Source organism: Mus caroli, chromosome 2 (assembly GCF_900094665.2).
Source record: "Mus caroli chromosome 2, CAROLI_EIJ_v1.1, whole genome shotgun sequence".
Taxonomy (NCBI): Eukaryota; Metazoa; Chordata; class Mammalia; order Rodentia; family Muridae; genus Mus; species Mus caroli.
Window position 1 is genome coordinate 78,227,540 of NC_034571.1, and position 21,019 is coordinate 78,248,558.

General features: G+C 39.0%; 1 protein-coding gene across 1 annotated transcript in view; it reads right to left on the reverse strand.

Annotated features, from left to right (window-relative positions):
- The window catches only part of Zswim2 (zinc finger SWIM-type containing 2), a 17,992-nt gene extending 4,443 nt beyond the window's left edge, over positions 1–13,549 (reverse strand). Inside the window, exons 1-6 of the mRNA XM_021155466.1 lie at positions 13,330–13,549; positions 11,941–12,017; positions 11,042–11,082; positions 4,936–5,146; positions 3,467–3,718; positions 1,258–1,342 (exon numbers count right to left, since the gene is read on the reverse strand). Of these exons, the coding sequence (XP_021011125.1) occupies positions 1,258–1,342; positions 3,467–3,718; positions 4,936–5,146; positions 11,042–11,082; positions 11,941–12,017; positions 13,330–13,494 (831 nt within the window). The 5' untranslated portion in view covers positions 13,495–13,549. The remainder of the gene's footprint in view (positions 1–1,257; positions 1,343–3,466; positions 3,719–4,935; positions 5,147–11,041; positions 11,083–11,940; positions 12,018–13,329) is intronic.
- Between the last annotated feature and the right edge of the window lie 7,470 nt (positions 13,550–21,019).

Sequence of the window (21,019 nt, forward strand, 5' to 3'; positions counted from 1 at the left end):
GGATTGCAAGCTGGTACAACCATTCTGGAAATCAGCTTGGTGGTTCCTCAGAAAACTGGACATAGTTCTCCCTGAGGTCCCAGCTATACCACTTCTGGGCATGTATCCAGAAGATGCTCCAACATGTAATAAGGATACATGTTCCACTATGTTCATAGCAGCCTTACTTATAATAGCCAGAAGCTGGAAAGAACCCAGATGCCCCTCAACAGATACAGAAAACGTGGTACATTTTCATAATAGAGTACTACTTAGCTATTAAAAAGAATGAATTTATGAAATTCCTAGTCAAATGGATGGACCTGGAGGGCATTATCCTGAGTGAGGTAACCCAATCACAAAAGAACTCACATGACATGTACTCACTGATAAGTGGATATTAGCCCAGAAATGTGTAATACCCAAGATACAATTCACAGACTACATGAGGCTCAAGAAGAAGGAAGACCCAAGTGTGGATACTTTGGTCCTTCTTAGAAGGGGGAAAAATATCCAGGAGTTACATAAACAAACTATGGAGTATATACCAAAGGAAAGACCATCCAGAGACTGCCCCACCTAGTGATACATCCCATATACAGTCACCAAACCCAGACACTCTTGTGGATGCCAACAAGAGCTTGCTGACAGGAGCCTGATATAACTGACTCCTGAGAGGTTCTGCCAGTGCTTGACAAATACAGAGATGGATGTTCTCAGCCAACCATTGGAGTGACCACATGGTTCCTGATGGAGGAGCTAGAGAAAGGATCCAAGGAGCTGAAAGGGTTTGCATCCCCGTAGGAGGAACAACAATATCAACTAACCAGTACCCTCAGAGCTCCCAGGGACTAAACCACCAACCAAAGAGTACACATGGAGGGACCCATGGCTCCAGCCAATATGTAGCAGAGGATGGCCTTGTTGGCCATCAATGGGAGGAGAGGCCCTTGGTCCTGTGAAGGCTCGATGTCCCAGTGTAGGGGAATGCCAGGGCCAGGAATCCAGAGTGGGTGGGTTGGTGAGCATGGAGAGGCGGGAGGACATAGTGGGTTTTTGGAGGGGAAACCAGGAAAGGGGATAACATTTGAAATGTAAACAAAGAAAATATCTAACGAAATATAAAGACAAACCAACAACAACAGCAAAAAACAAAAAACACAAAACAAAAACAAAGTTATTTCCTTCCTTCCAGAGTGTTATGTGCTTTTCATGCTCTTAGATCTGCCGGTCTTTATGGCACAGCACATGGCACATCAGTTTTTGGTGGGCACTTACCTCACGGGACGCAAAGGCATGGGAAGAGTGGCAGCAGCTGTCAAAGCACTCCTGGCATAAGTGATACTCCACACACTCAGTGCACCTGGAACACAGCATCCAAGACACAGGAGAGAAAAACCCCATCACTGCCACTGTTTTAGGTGAGAACATTGAGAACATCCTGGTGAACAGCGAAGCCCACTCTGGTCACAGTGTGACTTAGTTTCCTATTGCCTCTGTAGAGTTTCCTATAAATGTGTTAGCTTAAATAGCATCCATTGATTATCAGAGGGTTCTGATAATCAATCAGAAGCTTGGTAGGTCTCAAAGAGATAAAGGTAAAGTGTTGTCCCAGCTTTGTCACTTTTTGAGGCTGCAGAAAAACATTTGTTTCCTTGGCTGTTGCCATATTCTAAAGGCAGCTTACACCTCCTAACTTGAGGCCCTTGCTCCATCTTCTAGGTAATTAAGAACACTTTCTGCCTCTCTTCCACAGTGTTTAGAAGGCCATTTCCCTCAGAAATAAGAAAAAAAATGTGCCCTCAGACATTTCTGAAGACACAGGCTCTGGTTTACTTATTACTTCTATTCATATGTGTGGATTCTTAATAATCAAGGTCACAAATGAGTTATGCTGCAATTTGCTAGATACATCAGAATAAGTAAGGATAAAATCTTAAGATAATCAGCTGTTTTATGAATTAATGTAAAAGGTGAATCAGCTGCAACATGACACACTAATGAAGGGGAAACTACGGCTTCCATTTAGTAGAATTTGATTTTTGGGCTGAGTGAAATGTTCAGTACTTGAAGGAAAGAGTAGAAGGTGGAGTCACAAATGTCACAGATACAACTATGATTTGTAACCAAGGAATTCAGGACGGGTACTTGTTAGCCAAATCCTAAGACAAGTTACGAGAAGTTTCCCTCAGATGAGACTGAGCATGGAGCAGAGAAGCACAGTCTAGAAGGCAGCAACTTAGTGGTTTCCAGAAGGACAATCCTTCAGGACAGAAAACAGACACCACCCTGCCAAGGACTTGACCATTATTAACAACTACAGGCTAATAGTGTTCCACCATCTTTGATAGAATCAGTTAAAGGGTGTTAACTCTTTGAGGAATACCTTTGTACGAGTGCAGAGGTTTTTCTGTTTCAACCCCATGGTTCCTCTTCACACCCTTCTCTCTCACACAGGACATTTGGTCCCTAAGTGTTCCAATACTGTTTACAACAGTGTTTAAACTATTCATGCAATAGCTGCCAATGACCATCATTCCTAAAACCAACAGTCCTGAGCTAGCGCACCTCATGCTAAAAGTCTGTGCAAGTTCTGTCCTTTTTCAAGTCAGATGACTCCTTGGAACCCTCTTTGGCCAGCCATTTTCTTTTTTCTTGGCCAGCCATTTTCTAATACTGATTTCTGCTCATGACTAATTTTCTTTGGTGTACCACAGGCTTAAAATTGAAGGACAGAAGTATAAAGTATTGCTGGGGTTAAAAAAATTCCTATTCCATCAGAAAGTTAAACTAAATATTTAATTTGACTGACCATAGTCTAATTTCAGGGCAATAGAAAAGTACATTGATATATTTCAGGAAAATTTTTAATGAAGATTGAAACAAAACATTTTTAAATATACAACTTGATATTTTATTCAAGAAATTATAGTTACCAAGGTATAGCAATTATATGGTTGTGGCAATTATAGGAAGGTTTGACATTACACATAAAACATTCAAACTGTTTTCTCTATGAATCATATTGTTTTTGTTAGCAATGAGCTGAATATGAATGAAAACAAAATCATACTCAAGGCAGATGGAGATATAGTTTGTAATTTGGGGCAGGTGGAAGTGTATTTAAAGTTCAGTCAGTCTAACCAATATCCATCTATGACTATTAGGAGACTATAGTCATGTCCCCCTCATCTGTGGTGCACTGTGTTACAGGATGTGAGATATCCTGTAACAGGACCCTGAACATGGAAACTCACCTAGGGCAAAGAAATAAGAATAATGTCAGAGTTTCCACAAGTTGCTTCATAGCCAACTCCTGTGAGAATGCAAAGCCAATCCTCTTGCAAAAGCAAGGAAAATAAAATGAAATCCCAAACAAGGCAGAAGAGGGGAGGGGAGGGGAGGGGAGGGGAGAGGAGGGGAGAGAGAGGGGCAGCCTAAAGGCTGGACGCACTGATGCTCAGAGCCGTGAGCACTGGAGACTTACTTGTAGCACCTCCCCTCAATTGGCAGCTGGTTACAGTTATTACAGGGAATTCCGAGGTGTTTGTCCAGTCGTTCTTTCTCAGATATAGTTATAAGTTTGTTAGAGTTTTTGAACTCCTCCAAGATAACTTTTAGTGGTGCAAACTCTTCTCTGCACAGTGGACATCTTAACACGAAACTGTCCGACCCTGTGTCTTGGTAGTTAGCCAAGATCCGCATGCACTTTATGTGAACATTATTGCCACAACCAAATCTATCAGAAATAAAATTCAAGCATTATCATTCATTGTATGTACTCGCTATAAATATTTAAATAAATTAAAAATCTCTCTGGGAATATCTTTATTCCTTATAAAATGCATTTCAAACTGATTTCTAAATATAGCTGGATTACAAACAGACAAAAATCTAATTTACCATCTTTATCAGAATTCCAAACACAAGTTTTTCATTTAGAGGAAATGGTGAAAGACTTAGATCAAAAAATTATTTTTCATTCATAAGGCCAGAATAAGTGTAGCTTCAACACAAATGAAAGTTAAAATGTTAATTCTTTAAATGGGGTGGGAGGTGCGTAGATCCTACCCTCCTTTTCTCTCTTTTGCTTTATTGAAAAATCATGAGACATCTTAAACATGTGAGCAATCTCTGTGGGAGAAATAATGTTTGGGGAAGTAGTACCTTTTAAGTATACAATAAAAGCAACCACATGGACATATGCAAAACAGGAGTCAAATATTTGGCACGTACACAGGAGAAAAAATAAAGAGAATTCATCAGCAAATGGCACCCTCAACTTCTAAAGTCCAGCTTGAGTGCCCTGAAGAACAGTATGAACGAGCTTCTCTCAGTGAGGACATTCACCCGCTAAGTAAAAAATCTGAACACCTTAAATTAGAAGATAGAATTCCTTAAAAACTGAAAAGAACATTTACAACTTCAAAGTAAATTAATTTTTATATTCAGAAAATATTATTACAGTCATATAATTTCACCATATAAAGAAGAAAACAACTGGTGAGATGGAAAATGAGTAAAGGCAATTGGGTAGTGATCTCATTGCTGAGACACAAAGTGGAAGGAGAAAAATCAGCTTCTCCTCTGACCTTCACGTGGGCGAAAGCACGTGACTCCACACACCCACCAAAGCAGTCAACTAATCAGTTAATCAATAAACGTAAAAGGGATTAATTTTAAAAAGTCTTCCTATTCTTCATTAATTAAGGTAGAGGGTTGAGTAACTATGGACTGATACTTTCAATTTTTACCCTGAAAACATAGCCTAGAAATATTTAGAAGAACAGAACATCTCATAAGATACACACTAGGAAACAAAAGAACACAAAGGAAATAAACAGACACAGAGGAAGCTTTTATTTTTTGTTTTTTCTATCAAGGAATTTCATGATGTAACTTCCTAGGAATATTAATCGAGAATTTTCGTAAGGCTTTAGAGTACAAAGGCATCACCTGCAGAAGGTGACAGGGAGTTTTTTCTCCAGCAGCACTTCTTGACAAATAGGACAGATATCCCCTGCATTGATATCCTTCTGCTTAAGGTAGCCGTCTTCTTCCACAAGTGCAGTCTCATCACTTGCTCTAAGCTGTGGAGCTTGGACCTGATGTATCCCCCAGAGCAAGTCATTTATTTCTCCTTCGGTAAGACCCAACTGGAAAGCAGCTGGTGAAAAATGTTGAAGCATTAGAATTTGGTGGCAAGAAAGGAAATGCAAAGAGGCAGTCACAGATGAGCTATAGTTTTCTTTCAAATATGAGAGAGATAGTACCAGGTGGACTGTTCTGGTCATGCTCACCACTTCTTTGTGTTCTAATTGGGGGAAAGGTGGCTAGAAAGGAGCAATTAATAGAAATAATGCAACTGCCTTCACTCCACCTTGCTACTGAAGCTAGTACAGCCTGCATCACGGGCTTGGGGTGTGATAATATTACCATAGGGTTGTCATCGTGCTGACATTTGGTCTTTTCATGTGTGCACAAACAAATATGTCATCAATATACAATAGTATTAAAATAAGGGTGGAGGCATGGCTCATAGGTTAAGAGCATGTACTGAACTTGCCAAGCACACAGGTTCACTTCCCAGCACCCTTGCAATCCCAGCTTCAGAGATTCCAACAGCCTCTTGCTGGCCTCAGTGGATACCCACATATTGGTCATACACCCATAGAGACACAAATACATACACAAATATAAATAAAGAAAATGAATAAAAGCTTGAATGGATTAAGCAACAGTATGAATACATAGAGAAAACAGGGGCACGTGGATATGTACGCATGGCTAGTGTTTGTTAATGAGCAGACAACAGAGAAGAGGCTCTCTATTAGATATTACTTGTGGCTTTTTCCTGTTTTAGTTTTGTATCCATAGAAAGAGAGCTTTGATCATCTGTGTCATGGCAGAGTTGGACACTGCCATTGCCTGTACCCTTGGGATTTACATTCTTTAGGCATGAATTTCCCACATCCCGTTGCTCCTATAAACAACTGTGTTGTATGTCGTTATAGTCTTACAACTTGAAATTCTTTTTCCCTATCCATGGCTCCTTCCCCCTCCTGCCTTCTCTCCCTATGATAGCACAGTTTAAATTCTGGTTGTTAGACTCCTGAGTTCTGTTTATGTTGTATATTTCTGTTTCAGTACAGAAACCTTTTGTTTCTTCTCTTGGGTGGTGTGGCAGGTGCAGGTGGATTGTGGGAGGAAATCAAACTTTAATCACCCAGTGCTTGGAGAAGGGGAATTATTTGATAAAGAGAAACAGTAACATCTGCTCTCTTAAAAAAAAAAAAGAAAGGAGAATATAAAAAAGAAAGTGAACAAAAGATTGCACATTTAAGAATTTCACAAAAGAAGCTGCCCAGAAACTGTTCTGTGTGGTATAAAATGAATTAGACAGTAATAGAACCACCGTGAGATCACATGGAAAAAGCAGTGTTGAGACCAATGGAAATGTTCTGTAAGACAAGAGTAAGGGAGCAAGCCTTGTCAACAACCTCAATCTATTACATGATTTAAATTTTACTTATTTACTGTTCTGACGGTCTTGAGAACATGAGACAAACAACACAGTGCATGTTTGTTACGTTTTATTTCATGTGTGTGTGTTCCTCTCTTATTTTGACTGACCTCTCTTCCAATTCTAATGAGATTTGCAAGGCTATCACCCAGTCCTTGTTTTCTATGTGCAGTCCTTTATGCATAAATTATCCTTTGGCTGTTTGTTGAAATAAAACTAAAAAATCATTTCAGAAATGACACCTCTTTGAAAGTGTGTTCCTTGCATTCCGTGTGCTTTCTCTATGGCTTCTTCCTATTGTTAAACCGATTTCTTTTCTTTTCGTGTGCACGGTCTCTGCCCTTTCGAACCACCTTTTCTTTATAATGGCAATGGTTTTTGTTACTGTGGCATCTGTATGTGTTGGTGCAGGGTGGAAGGTGGTCTTTGGTTTGAATTAATCATCTCTGCATCACCACACAGTTGTCTCAGTGAATTACTTTCATCCTTCTTTCAAGTGAATTAAAGCAAGAATAATGCAGAGACATTAAATTAAATCTATGAAACAAATAATGATGAGTGAAAGTATAAACTTTCTATACTTAAGATGTTGTTTGGAGGCATCTGGGATTTCTGCATAGAAATGTTTGACATGTGAGAGAGTGAAAACAATCTCTTGCTTAATTTAGAAGGCATGAGAAAATCACTATGAATTTTCATCTGTCATTATTTACAACTTATACAACTTAGTCTGTTTTGTCCTAAAATTACAGTAATATTTACAGGTCAAAATGTTTCTCTGTATCTTTATTTCTAGTAGAGACTTAAATATGTGGTTAATATCTTTATGTTCTATTAAACATGAACCAAAAACACATAAGAATATTGATACACTTCTGAACTCATGGCAAACCAGTGAAAGTATTTAAAAGAGTAATTCATATGAGAAGCAAACAAAAAATTTTAATATGACTGTTAAAAATTAATGATTTTCTAGGCTCCAAAATTAAAACAAAAAAGCATCATACAAAGGAATATAATAAGTAGAAGTTAAATAAATATTGAATAATGGGTTATTTTTCATATGCTGTAGTCAGGGAACATTAGCCATTTGGAAAATTTACAACAAATACATAGAATTGAAAATACAAAGTGATAGAAATTGTGTGGGAAAGGCAGAATACAGAATTCAAACAAAATAGGTCTATGTAGTTTTACATTTTTAGTATATATATGTGTGTGTGTATTTATAATCATAAAAGCAGCATATAAAAATTCTGGATATATTTGTGTGGAAATTTGAAAGTTTCTTTTTAAATATGTTTTTATTTATGTATGAATAATTTAACAGATGGCTTCATACACCATTGCATTCAAAAGAAACCACTGGATGATATATTTAAGTTTGAGTAGAAATATACTTTTAGGAGAAACAGAGTTCAGTGTTCAAAATATTTATTTCAGTTAGGAAGTATAAAGTTTAAAAATTAATGTACCAGTCAATATAAATAATTTACTAATTTAATACTTTCTGTACTCATGGAAAAATAAAGGCTATTGCCTTCACGGAATACAAAGTACATGAAATATTAGAACAATCCATAGTTAAATGCTGCTTTTGAACTGAGAATGTACCTAATACACACACTTAAATGTAATATTTTACATCTAAGTAAATGTAGTATTTTAGACACTGTAATATTTTAGCCACTAGCCATTGGAACTGTCATATAACTAGATTTAGCTAATGACTGAAAAAAATATGAATTAAAATTTTTGTTATGTTTACCGCCGATCATCTGCAGTTGTTTTTTTGAGTATGTTTGTGATGACTTGGGTATTATATAAGTCAATTTTTCTTTTTGTTATTTATTTGTTTTATTTTGTATTTTATTGGATATTTTTTTTATTTACATTTCAAATGTTATCCGTTTTCCAGGTCTCCTCTCTGGAAACCCCCTATCCCCTCCCTCCTTCTCCTGCCTCTATGAAGGTGCTCCCCCACCCACCTGCCCACTCTTGCCTTCTAGCCCTGGCATTCCCCTATGCTAGGGAATCTAACTCCCTCAGGGCCAAGGGTCGCTCTTCCCACTGATGTCCAACAAGGCCTTGTTATTTATCTTTAAGTTATCAATGAGGTAATAAATTTCCTTATGACATTTTCATACATTGGACCACAAGCAGATCAAATGTTCACAATTGAAATATAGTGCTTGAGTACATAGCCTGAGAAGTATTAAAACACAGTAGATTTTGAAGACAAAACAAAAATGAGAGAATAGTGTTTCTAATATCTATTCCAACTGGACAGTGACAGTTTATTTTACCATATTGTTAGAATATGTTTTTCCATTCTTCCTCAGCACTGTTTGATTCTTATAAAACTGCAGCTACAAAATTTCACATATGGCTTGTCTTACGTTTCTGTTCTTCAACCAAAACATGGCAGCTTGTGAATATGATATGGAATGACAGTATTAAGGTCAGCAAGAATGAGTCTTGGAGAGAGTCAACATGTCATTTAGTGTTGAATTAGAGAAGAACACATGTGTGAGGTCACACAACCTTGTCAACATGCGGAAAGGATTTGCAGAGCGACCGAGGAGGCATAAACAGTGAAGTGGAGAGAACAGAGGTAAACTGGTGGAATAATGGGAAGAACACCACAGCTAGGAAACCTGAGGAAAAGGCAGGGTGTAGAATACACAGGGTGGGGAGAATGGCTAGACGCGGAAGAAGAGTATGAGGAGACAAATGAAGAATTGTATGATTTCTAGGTTCAGCAAGGAAATAAAAGAGGAAGTCAGAGTGGGTGGCTCATGTATTTGAATGCTTAGTTACCAGGGAGTCCTCTTTGATTGAATTAGAGGATTAGTAGGTGTGGCCTTGTGGGAGGAGATGTGTCACTGGATGAGGGCTTTGAGGTTTCATGCCAGGGCTAGTGTCTGTCTTTCTGCTTTCAGATCAGGATGTAGCTCTCCACTACTGTTGCAGTGTCTGCCTGCTTGATGGTAATGGGATACATCGCAGAAGCTGCTAGCAGCCCGCAAGTTAATGCCTTCTTTCCTATGAGTTTCCTCGGTCATGGTGTCACTTTACAGCAACAGGGCAGTGACTGAGACAGTATGTGACATCTGGCATATGAGAGGGGAACAGGGATCAGGGAAATCTGCTGCTCAACATGTCTGTGGGGGGCCTTCAAAATGAGCTTTCCAGAAGGCAGCTGGAAATGTTGGTTTGTGGCTAAGCAGCAATCAGCAATACAAAATTAACAGCTGGAGTTGTAAAAAGTAGGAGACATTTCTGAAAGACTATGTGAACTTAAGACACCAAGAGGAAACTACATGTGAAAACACCAGTGTCAATTTATTTTTAACATAAAATTAAAATATATTTATAATAGTTGGGGGGGGGATGAATTTGCCTAAGTAAAAGTTTTGATTTAAAAAATTTAAATGAGATTGTCACTTTGATTCTTCATGGATATTATGAACATTAATCACCTAAATTCAAAATTCAGTCCTTAGGTTGAACACCAAACAACTCCTCAGTTATAGGCATTACTTTTGTACAGACAACAGCACAAAAGTTTCAGCGGAACTATTTTTTTAGTCGTCGTCGTCGTCTTCTTCTTCTTCTTCTTCTTCTTCTTCTTCTTCTTCTTCTTCTTCTTCTTCTTCTTCTTCTTCTTCTTCTTCTTCTCCTCCTCGTCCTCCTCCTCCTCCTCCTCCTTCTCCTTCTCCTCCTCCTTTCTTTTGTTTTCCTTTTTCACTATATAGCTCTAGCTGTACTGGAACTCACTCTGTAGACCAGGCTGGCCTTGAACTCAGTAATCAGCCTACCTCTGCCTGCCTCAGCCTCCTGAACACTGGGATTAAAGACATGCACCACCATGCCTGGTTAAGCCAAGGTAGTTTTGAGTGTAATTATGTGTCATGGTAGTTCTGGGACCTGAAATGTTTTACTTGTTCTATACAAATTTTGTATATCAAACCACTATGAATCTTTGCCTAGAATAAGGAAAGTTATTTTCTTCCCAATAACACCATTGTTTCATCTCTGCTTTTTTTTTTTCTAAATTTAAGTCTTGTGCAAACTTTCAAGAAAACATTTTTCTTTTTTAAAAAATTTTTAGTCAGTTTTTATGTACTTTTATTATTAATGTGTGCCTGCTCCTTCATGTGAGCATGCACCACAGTGTACATGTGGAGCTCACAGGGCATTTCAGGGGTTGGGTCTCTTCTTCCACTATGTTCAGGGACTGAATTCAGCCCCTCAGGCTTGCCCTGCCCACAGTTCTACCTGCTGAGCCAGCTCTGTGGTCCTCATCCATGTGTTTATTAAGAATCTGAGTTTGAGTGGAATATACAAATGTATTTTTGCTTAAGATGAGACTGAACTTTCTGAAATGTAAGAAGTTTAGAAAGGGATAGTTAACTTGAGAAATAAGTTTGGGAAAAATAAGCATTCCAGTTTAGAATATGCTTAAATGAAAGGTTATCATAGTTTTGTTAATTTCAAATTAGCAAAGGATTAGAAAATAAAAAGTCAAAAACTTACATTCATGATTCCTTGGAAGCTTGAATTTTTTCAATAACACCCTAATATTCACAAGTAGAAAAAAATAAAACATTTATTTGTATATAGTCTTAAAACATATTGTTTGAACATGTAGACTAGAAAGAGAATTATTTAATGCAGACAATGTTATATATAAACTTAAACTTAATCAATTTTCTGTTATAGTTATGTTTTAAGGTAAGTTGATGTGAAATAGACAGAAAAATTATGTCATGCTCAAAGGTCTGATTAGAGAGAGAGTGCCTTTATTTCTCAAGCCACAGTCCTTACAGGAAGAAATCCAGGAAGTCCTTCCAGGGAGAGTGAAGAATGTTAGGCATTGCCAGTAGTTCTTTTAACTTCCTTACAAGTGAATTTCAAGTTACTGTTTTCTACATCTACTATTTTAATGTACAGTAGAAAAAATTCAAATCTCACTAACATTGTGATTTTAAAGAGCACAAAAACACATAATTAAAAATATAGTAAATGTGCTTCAGCATTAATTACATTAATATTAATATGTGCTATATACTTGGATAGTATTTCCATTTAGTTTATGGTTAAAATATTATATGAAATGAGTTATAGTATATTAAGAGCAGAAAGGAATAACCATACCCTATCCTGTCATAAAATAATACTGGAAATACTGTAAGCATTATGAGGACACACCATACATTTGAAAGGCCAGTATATTTATCTTTCTTCCAGGTAGAACCAGTAACCTATGTTAATAGATGTTTAATAAAAAGTGACCTAAGACACATGCTGGTAAGCTATGGCATTTTAATTTTTAATTCCCTTAATACTAAACTTCTTTATTCGTGGTGTATTCAAACCCTGAACAGCGGTAAGGCAGGTTTCTTTGTGGAAGGCCATTGCTAAGAGTCACTCACCAGCATATGTGCTTGCACAGTTCCCCCCTCTTCAGAAACGTGGGGCAGCTGCACTCATGTGGGTTTCCAAGCAAAACCTTTACAGTAAAATAAATAATAAATAAATAAATAAAATCCCAGTTAATTTTAAGAGTTATGGTAAAACTAAATTGATAAAATAACTAGATTAAAAGAGATTTAAATTCTTGACTGGTTTAGTGGTTCTGAACTTTGGATATGGATCAAACAGGGCCTTCTGAAAAATAGTCTCTCTTAACATTCGAAACTGGGTTTCTACTCCTTTATTCTTGGCCTTGGTTACCAACTGGCACTGTGAATGAACACTTTTTCTAAAAGTCGTGCTTATATGAAATCAAATCTAAAATTCAAAGCTCTCCTTCCAAACCATTACTTTTTTTTTTTAAGTATAGAGTTAAATGAGTTTTGTAAAAAGGCTTGCTCAGTTTGATTATTTATTTATTGACTTTTTTTTGGTTGATTGACTTTTGCATTCGAACTTTACTTTTGGTAGAAGATTAGTTTTATTGAAGACTGTATAGGCTAAAACGGTTAAACTCAATAAATAAGCAAATCAAAGAAGCATGCTTTGAACAAAGCACAGAGTGATAAGCTGTATCCAGTACTCCTAACTATGAGGCAATAGATTTAAAGTTTCTAAAACGACAGGGAAGTGTTCAGTGGCTCGTTTTTGACAGACAAGAGCAGGACATGTAAATATGAAACATCTGTTCTCTTTTAACAAAACGAAATGGGAGTCTTTCTCATGCACATGCTTTCAAAGTATGGACATTTAAACTCCCCTTTAATGAGCTGCTACAGTTTTAAAATTGAGCAAAAAGAAAATGATCATAGGAACTATTATAGAGAAACTGATTTTAATGAGCAAATATTTAGAAGATAGTAGGATTCTCATTTAATTTACAGGGCTGGTGAACACCAACAAGGCGTCCAGGAATACACACCATCACTTTACAAGAATTGTATGCAATTTGAATTCCTAACTATCAAGGAAGAGCATTTTCTGGCAAACAGTATTTAGTTTTGTAAGGTACACATTTTTAAATTCTGGGGAGTACTCATGGAAATGATCTCTCTCTCTCTCTCTCTCTCTCTCTCTCTCTCTCTCTCTCTCTCTCTCTCTCTCTTCAGAGACAGGGTTTCTCTGTGTAGCCCTGGCTGTCCTGGAACTCACTCTGTAGACCAGGCTGGCCTCGAACTCAGAAATTCGCCTGCCTCTGCCTCCCAAGTGCTGGGAGTAAAGGTGTGAGCCACCATTTCTGCAGAAACTGGGAAGTTGGCTTGGGACACCTCCCCTACTCCGCCCCTTCCCGCCCCTCTCCTACTGCCCATCCCCCAACCCCCAAGGGAGCTTGGAGGTGCGGTAGTTACTCGGAAATCCCCCTTTTCTGGCTCCTCCTCCCTCAGTAGGAAGCCTGTGGGGCCGATCTGTCGCAGGAGATAGATGCTGCTACTCAGCGCCTGGTCTTGCTGCCAGCTGAGGCTCTCGCTTAAGTGTCTTCGCTTTTCTGAGGCTTTACAGCCTCCGCGAAGCATCCCTGGCGGCCAGGAGCCTCTACGTTAAGCTTTCTGAGGCGCCTTGGGTCTCTATGGCAACAGCGTGCAGCGCGGTTGCCGCGGTAACGGTGGTTCTGTCCTGAGCACTGCCCTGCAGTAGTTGGGGTTGGAGAAATTTCCGAAGTCCATGCTTAGACTTTGAAACCTGAGGTCACAGGCACAGCTGCACACCTAGTATTCTTTTTGCTTATTTGTTCACAGGCAAGACTGTCGATCTGCACATTCTCAGACCCAGTTACAGTGTGGGCTCCAGAGGATAAAGTTATGTTCTGCGAATTTCTCTTTCATAATCAAAAAACTCACCACGATTGTTGATATTCCACAAACATTTTTCAGTGGCTCACAACAGCATGCAATTAGTCGCTGAGGAAAGATGGAGAAAATAGGGCCAGTAGACCCTCTAAGGGTGTGTGTGTGTCTGTGTGTGTGTGTCTGTGTTGCCGTGTTCGTTTTGAAGCTAGGAGAAATTCTCAAGTTTCATGTTGGGTTTGGATATTGGATGTGCTGTCAGTGTCCACACCCTCAAAATTGATAAAGCACTATTTTTTTAAATTTTGTTCTTGGGATACTTGTATTTGTTTATTACAGTAACAATCTTGCAATAATGGGATATATAGAGACTTGAACATGTTTTGAACAGCAAGTGCTTGGCTTGGGCATGTTAGATTAACTCATGATGAGTCTGGAAAACAGCGTGGAAAGACAACTAGGATAATTTTTCTTCCTTATCTAGGTATTGTTTATATGGATTATCTCCTGCTGTATCAAGACAATGATTCTGGCACTAAAGAGACACATAACATCTTTTATGGGAGTCAGATGTCATATGAACATTTGTGGTTACAACAGCTTATCAGCATAAGTGTAAAGAACAAAAATAATGCCTAAATTAACAATTAGGAACTGAATAGTCATCATGAGAAATACAGTCTTTTTCAGTAAAGTTCATTATTTCTGGTTAGAGTCAAAGACTTAGTAACAAAACTGTTTACCATAGCTTGGCACTGTAGGAAAATGATGTTTTACATTATTTTCTTTTAGGAAACTATTTTTAACTGAAAGACTGATACAGCATAACAAAAATAGTCTATGTAGATATTTTTAATGTAAAATTAAATTTGCATATTTTAATACACTATTTGAAATTCGATCATATTTTCAAAAATTTTATGTAGATTACAACAATAACATTAAAATTTAGATATGTATTTATTTATTTAATTTTTAGTTAGGTATTTATTTCATTTACATTTCCAATGCTATCCCAAAAGTACCCCACACTCTCCCCCACCCACTCCCCCACCCACCCACTCCCACTTCTTGGCCCTGGTGTTCCCCTGTACTGAGGCATATAAAGTTTGCACGACCAATGGGCCTCTCGATAAAGCACTATTTTAAGGAGTAAGATTTTTCAAGGCTGGTCCAACAATCCGCAAATTGTTTCTGAACTTTGTTTCTATATTACAAGTTGAGAGCTATCCTAAAATATTAGTCAATAGTTTGAGTCATGGTTACTGAACAAAAAGCCATGTGGCTGGATTCTTTCTAAGAAACTGAAAGCGGCAGAGAGCTCTGCTTGCTGGCTTGGTCACAGGAAGAAGGAAGGCATCGATCCTATCTTATCAGGAGAGGAAACCACAACTAGATCAGGTCAAGAACCGGAAAAGAAAATGGCAAAGGCACCAGCCTAGTGTGCAGACGGTGGTTATGGCAGCTTTGACAAGGCGCGAGCCATCTGTACAAACACTATGGGACATCAGGTCCAGGGTTTGAACAAAACTATTTTGTTTTGCTTTCTTATTAAGTAATGAAGAACTAACAGTTACACTATCATACTTCCAACACTAGCATTAGTGAAACATTGGGTTAGCAAAGGAAAACACCATACATTAAGAAAACCCCTGAGAAGAAGATAAACTGTAAACTCACTTTGTATAATAGTGTTTATTATTTAAAATCTCAGAATTAATGAATGTCGGCTCATATTTTCTATGAAATAGAATGAATTTGTTTTCACAGTGAAGGTACTTTAAGTACTTACTATTCACACACCATACTCCGTGTGCCGGAATGTGTGTGTATGCATCTAGCTGTTTGAGGATTTAAAAACCAAACAGCAATAAATATTTAAGCCTTTGCATTTATATAGAATGATATTTGCTTCATGTGTGATAAGTACTATTTTAAAAAAGGTCACATGCTTAAATTATAAATTATATAAGTTGACTGTAGTTCATTAATTCCATTTGAGGATTGGTAGAAGTACAGAATTCATCTTCTCATGCAAGTTAAAAACAGAAAGTACAGATTGCTAAACAGAACTGTAGTCTAGCTGGATGACATTTGCTTTTGTATCTGTCAGTTAAAATGTTAGAAACAGATTTAGAGTCAGGTGACTGGTCCATATGCTTTCTGCGTCTTTTGAAAATTTGATGACAGGAATAATATTTTTGCAAATGTTTTAATTTGAAGAATTACGAATGTCTCCTTAAATGTTCATTATTATCTTTCATGTTACAAGTCAAGGCATATTTCCACCCAGGGAAGTTGACTGAGCTTTCTGAGTTGATAAATCTGTTTAATGAATGAACCATTAATGCAATTGGCCATAGAAGACAGGCATTAGTGCTGTATTTCCAACTTGAGATATAAAAAAAAAGCTAGCCTTACAGTGCTGGTGCAGAAGGAAGAAGAGTAAAGTCGGAGGGAGAGATCACCTGCTACTCTCCATGGATGTGTGTAGTTAGCATAGGACTGGTAAACACAGATTGGGTTGAGATGACCTGAGGATGCCTCAGACTGGTGTATAGAGGAAGATACTTGGGGGAACAGGGCTAGCAAGAGCTAATCTACTAGGAATTGTCAGGTTTTGTTTTGTCTAACACATAGTGAGGAGTATGCTGAGGTATTGAAGGAAGAAATGAATGAGCTGGGAATGGTGCTTGGCTTCTGTCCTGGCTAGATTTGTGTTAACTTGACTATAGTTAAGAGTATTCCAAAGTCTTCTGAAAGGGAGGAACCTTAATCATGGAAAAGATACCTCCATCAGATTCAGCTGTAGGGAATTCTCTTAATGAGTGGTTGTGGAGAGGCCTCAACCCATTGTGAGTGGTGACATCTCTGGGCTGGTGGCCCTGGGTTCTATAAAATGGCAGGCTGTGGTGATTTGAATACATTCAGCTCCCATAGATTCCTGTGTTTGAATGCTTGGCCATAGGGAGTGGCACAATTAGGAGGTGTGGCTTTTTTTGAGGAGGTATGACCTTGTTAGAGGAAGCACGTCACTACATAAGCGGGCTTTGAGGTCTTCTATGCTTAGGCTCTCTATCCAGTCTGGAATCTAGTCTCCTCCTGGCTGGCTTCACATCAGGATGTAGAACTCTCAGCTCCTTCAACATGCTGCCATGCTTCCCTCCATGATGATAATGGACTAGACCTCTGAAACTGTAAGCCACCCCCAATTAAATATTGGCCTTTATAAGAGTCGCCTAGGTCATGGTGTCTCTTCCCAGCAATGGAAACCTGAACTGAGACACAGACTGAACTAGCCATGAGGAGCAGGCCTTTGCATCAGCTACTGTCTCCAGGTTCCTGTCCTGTTTGAGTTACTATCCTGACTTTCTTCAATAATGAACAATGCTGTGGAAGTGTAAGCCACAGACACCGCATGACAGCAGTAGTCATCCTAACTAGGCCAACTTAGAATGAGTAAAGACATTCAGAGAATATTAGAGGTGATGTTTTCCTCTAGCAAATGTACACAAAAGAAAAAAGAAGATCCTGAATGCATTGAGCTCATGATTGAATAGAGGCAGAAATAAGGAGTCCAGTAGAAGGTGCCAGCAACATGCCATCTTAAGAAAGCTAAAATAATTTCAGGCACAACAGGCAACACCTGTCCCACAAGTGACTAGTAAGAATCTAGGAGACAGGTATGCATTTAAGGCCCTCAGCTTTTGTTATCAGATTCAAGTGTATACACATTTCAGTTTCCTTGTGCCCTTTATACCTTCTTGGGGAAAATAGTGGACTGTATAATAATTTTAACTGTCTACTTGTCACATTCTTGAAACACCTGGAGTGAGACTCTCAAAAAAAGATTTTCTAGATAAAGATGACCTGTGGACACACTAGCGGGGAATTTGTTTCTTAATTATGTTAGTTGATGTGTGAAGAACCATTCTCAATATTGGCAGCCATGTTTCATGGGTTGGGCCTTGAATTATGCAAGAGTGAAAAAGTCGAGCTGAGGAAGAATTTATCTCCCGTTTCTTGATTGCAGATGTGGTGTGACCTGAAGCTTTAAGTCCCTGCTTTGGTGGACTCTAACCTGGAATTGTGACCTTGGATAAATTTTCTGTTTAGTTGTTTTTTGTCTGGATATTTTAATCCCAGCAACAGAACAAAACTAGAATACGGTAAGAAATAAGAGATCCTAAGTCTTTTCTCTCTATTGATTACAATAGCTTTAGTACTCCTTTTAGCTCAACTCACCTTTAGAACATCTTCCCTGTTGGCTTTAGATCCCTGACTTTCCTTGAATTTCCCAACTGAAAATTACCAGAAGAAATAAGCAGAAATGCTTCTCTGAAGTGCAAGCATTTGATGGTATCAAAATATAGTAAAATTCTCCTGGAAAATGTGGATTTCCTCCCTCCCCCCTCTCATTTTAATCAAGAAGGAGAAGACTCCTATATCTTGGTGACAATACAGTCACAATTTAGTAACCTGTCATGTAGTAAATACAATGGTCAAGTCACAGTGACACCTCTCTTCCCACATGGCAATGCATTTCCACCAGCTCATCCAAATGCCCAGGATTTCCTGTTCTTATCTCAGTATAATTGACTTTGATCTCTCTCCTTATTGCAATAGCATTCATAAAGACGTCTGTGTGTATTTAACTCTACCCAATGCAATTTTCTTTGACAATAGATATTATTTAGCTAAAATTGTTTAATTGTTAAATATACCAAATTACATTTAGCAAGGATTTTTTTCTTCTTGTTGTAATTAAGGAAAATGGAGGCTAGCAAAGGTGATTGAGTCATTCATAGAGAAAAGCCATTCCCATGAAAGAAGAAATTGAGAGATACAGTTGCAGAAATAGAGAAAGACTAAGAGTGATTACATGGTCTGGAGTAAAAATGGATTTGTTTGTGTGTATGTGATAAACACCTATGAAATTATAAGACAAAGGACACTCTACTTTATACTTCCAGGGAAAGTGGTGTCTAATCCTAAACCCTATGCTAAAAGTGATAAGACCCTAGGGGAGGGGCTCAATGAAATATGTAGGCCCGTGGGGCCATGTCATTAGGAACATCTTGATACCATGTTTTCATTTCTCTCCATTTCCTAGGTTGATGAAGGAAACAGCTCTTCTCCACAACAAACCACACACTGTTGGCCCAAGAATGTAGTAATGTGAGACTATTTCTGAGTGCTTGTGAGAAAACTCCCAAGACACCAAGCCAAGGATCTTGTGATGCCACTTTCTTCAAAACACAGAATGTGTTCTTGGCATGTGTTTTCTTGCTCCTCCCAGGCACAGTGGCTAGGAATAAGTTTACCTCAGATTATTTATTACATGCCTCGATGTAAAAACAAGTTTTTGCCACAAGTGGCTTGCTCACTACATGCAGCTTGTCTGCCCCAGGTGTGACTCTCTTACTTGTAGGGCTAGTCACTGTGATTGCATGCTTTACTCATGTGACCCCATTTAACCCTCAGAGAGTTTAATTTGTCTGACATGAGGGGTAAAGTCGGCTATTGCATGAGACCTTAGTCTGCCTCATTCATCAGCTCCATTCTCCCAGGACTTCTAGCCCCCAGAGCAGTAAACAAGTGGCACCTGGAGGAGGAACCTCAAGTTGGTGATAAGAGAGAAGGAGGTGAATGAGGGCAATCCAGGGGGGGCTTTGCCTTATCTTAAGCTTGTACAACATTAAAAGAATGTTTTATTTATTTACATTCCAAATGTTGCCCCCCTTCCCGGTGCCCGCTGTAAGAATTCTTCATACCATCCACCCTCCTCTTTGCCTCTGAGAGGGCTCTCCACCCCACCCCCACCCCTCCCCATACCTCTTCCCTCCCCCACCACTCTTCTCTGGGGCATCAAGTTTCTACAGGAAACTTGCCTTTACCATTGAGGTCAGGCAAGGCAGTCCTCTGCTATATATGTGCTGGGGAGGCAGGGGTGGGGTGGGGTGGTGGTGGTGGCACAGACCAGCCATGTATGCTCTTTGGTTGGTGGCTTACTAAGTCTCTGGGAGCTCCCAGGGGGTTAATTGATACCCTTGGTCTTCCTATGGGGTTGTAGTCCTCTTCAGCTCCTTCATTCTTCTCCTAATTCTTCCATAGTGGTCCCTGACTTCAGTCTAATGGTTGACTGTAAGTATCTGCATTTGTCTCAGTCAGCTACTGATAGAGCCTCTCAGGGGACAGCCAAGATAGGCTCCTGTCTGCAAGCACAACATGGCATCCGTAATAGTGTCAGGGTTTGGTGTCTGTGCATGGGATGATCCAAAGTTGGGCCGGCCACTGGATGGCCTTTTCTTCAGTCTGTGCTCCATTTTTGTCCCTGTATTTCTTTTAGATGGGAACAATTCTGGGTCAAAAATTTGAAGGTAGGTTAGTGACCCCATTCCTCCGCTGGGGTCCCTGTCTATCTACTGGAGGTGGTTTCTTCAGGTTCCATCTCTCCACTGTTGGGCATTTCAGCTAAGGTCATCTCCATTGAGTCCTGGGAGCCTCTTACTTCCCAGGTCTCTGGGACTTTCTAGAGGTCCCTCCTACTTCCCACAACCCTTAGCTGCATATTTCCATTCCTGACCCCTCTGGGTTTCTCTTTTGTCTTCTCCCATACCTACTCTTACTCCCCCTCTACCCTCTCCCTCTCCTCTGTCATCCTGATCCCTCCCTCCCGCTGTCTCCCATGATTATAAGGAGCAACACAAACATTGAAAGCATAGCTATTAGATTGCTTGGATTCTTTTTCTTTTGGACTCCCTTCTGGAATCTATTAGGGTACATGCTCTTTAACTATCAAAGTGAACAAATGGAGAGAGAGTCACAGCCACAATGAATCTTGTTAGAGATACAGGTGATCAGTGTGATCTGTACACAGGTATCTAAGACTGAAGCAGTCCAGAAGTTTCCAGATTCGTTATTTTCAAGGAGAACGCATGTATTGGTAGAACAGAGGATGTGTGAAAAGTATTGAGTGGATTTTTTAAAAGATAGTTTCAGAGCTTGTTAAATCACCAATAGAGACAGAAATGTAAAAAACAAATCTCCCAAGAAGGTCTTGGATGCATCTATTTTGGTGATCTTTGGGTCGTAGTTCCAACCCAGTAGCAGTGTGACTGACAAAGTTCACATGAGCCTTGTCAGGGCCTTATTTTATGTGTGGCCGTGTGTCCCTTGTCTCCTGTTTGCCTTGCTGGCCTGTTAATGTAAGGCTGAGATACTGCTCACAGGACCATTCTAACTTCTTTGGAAT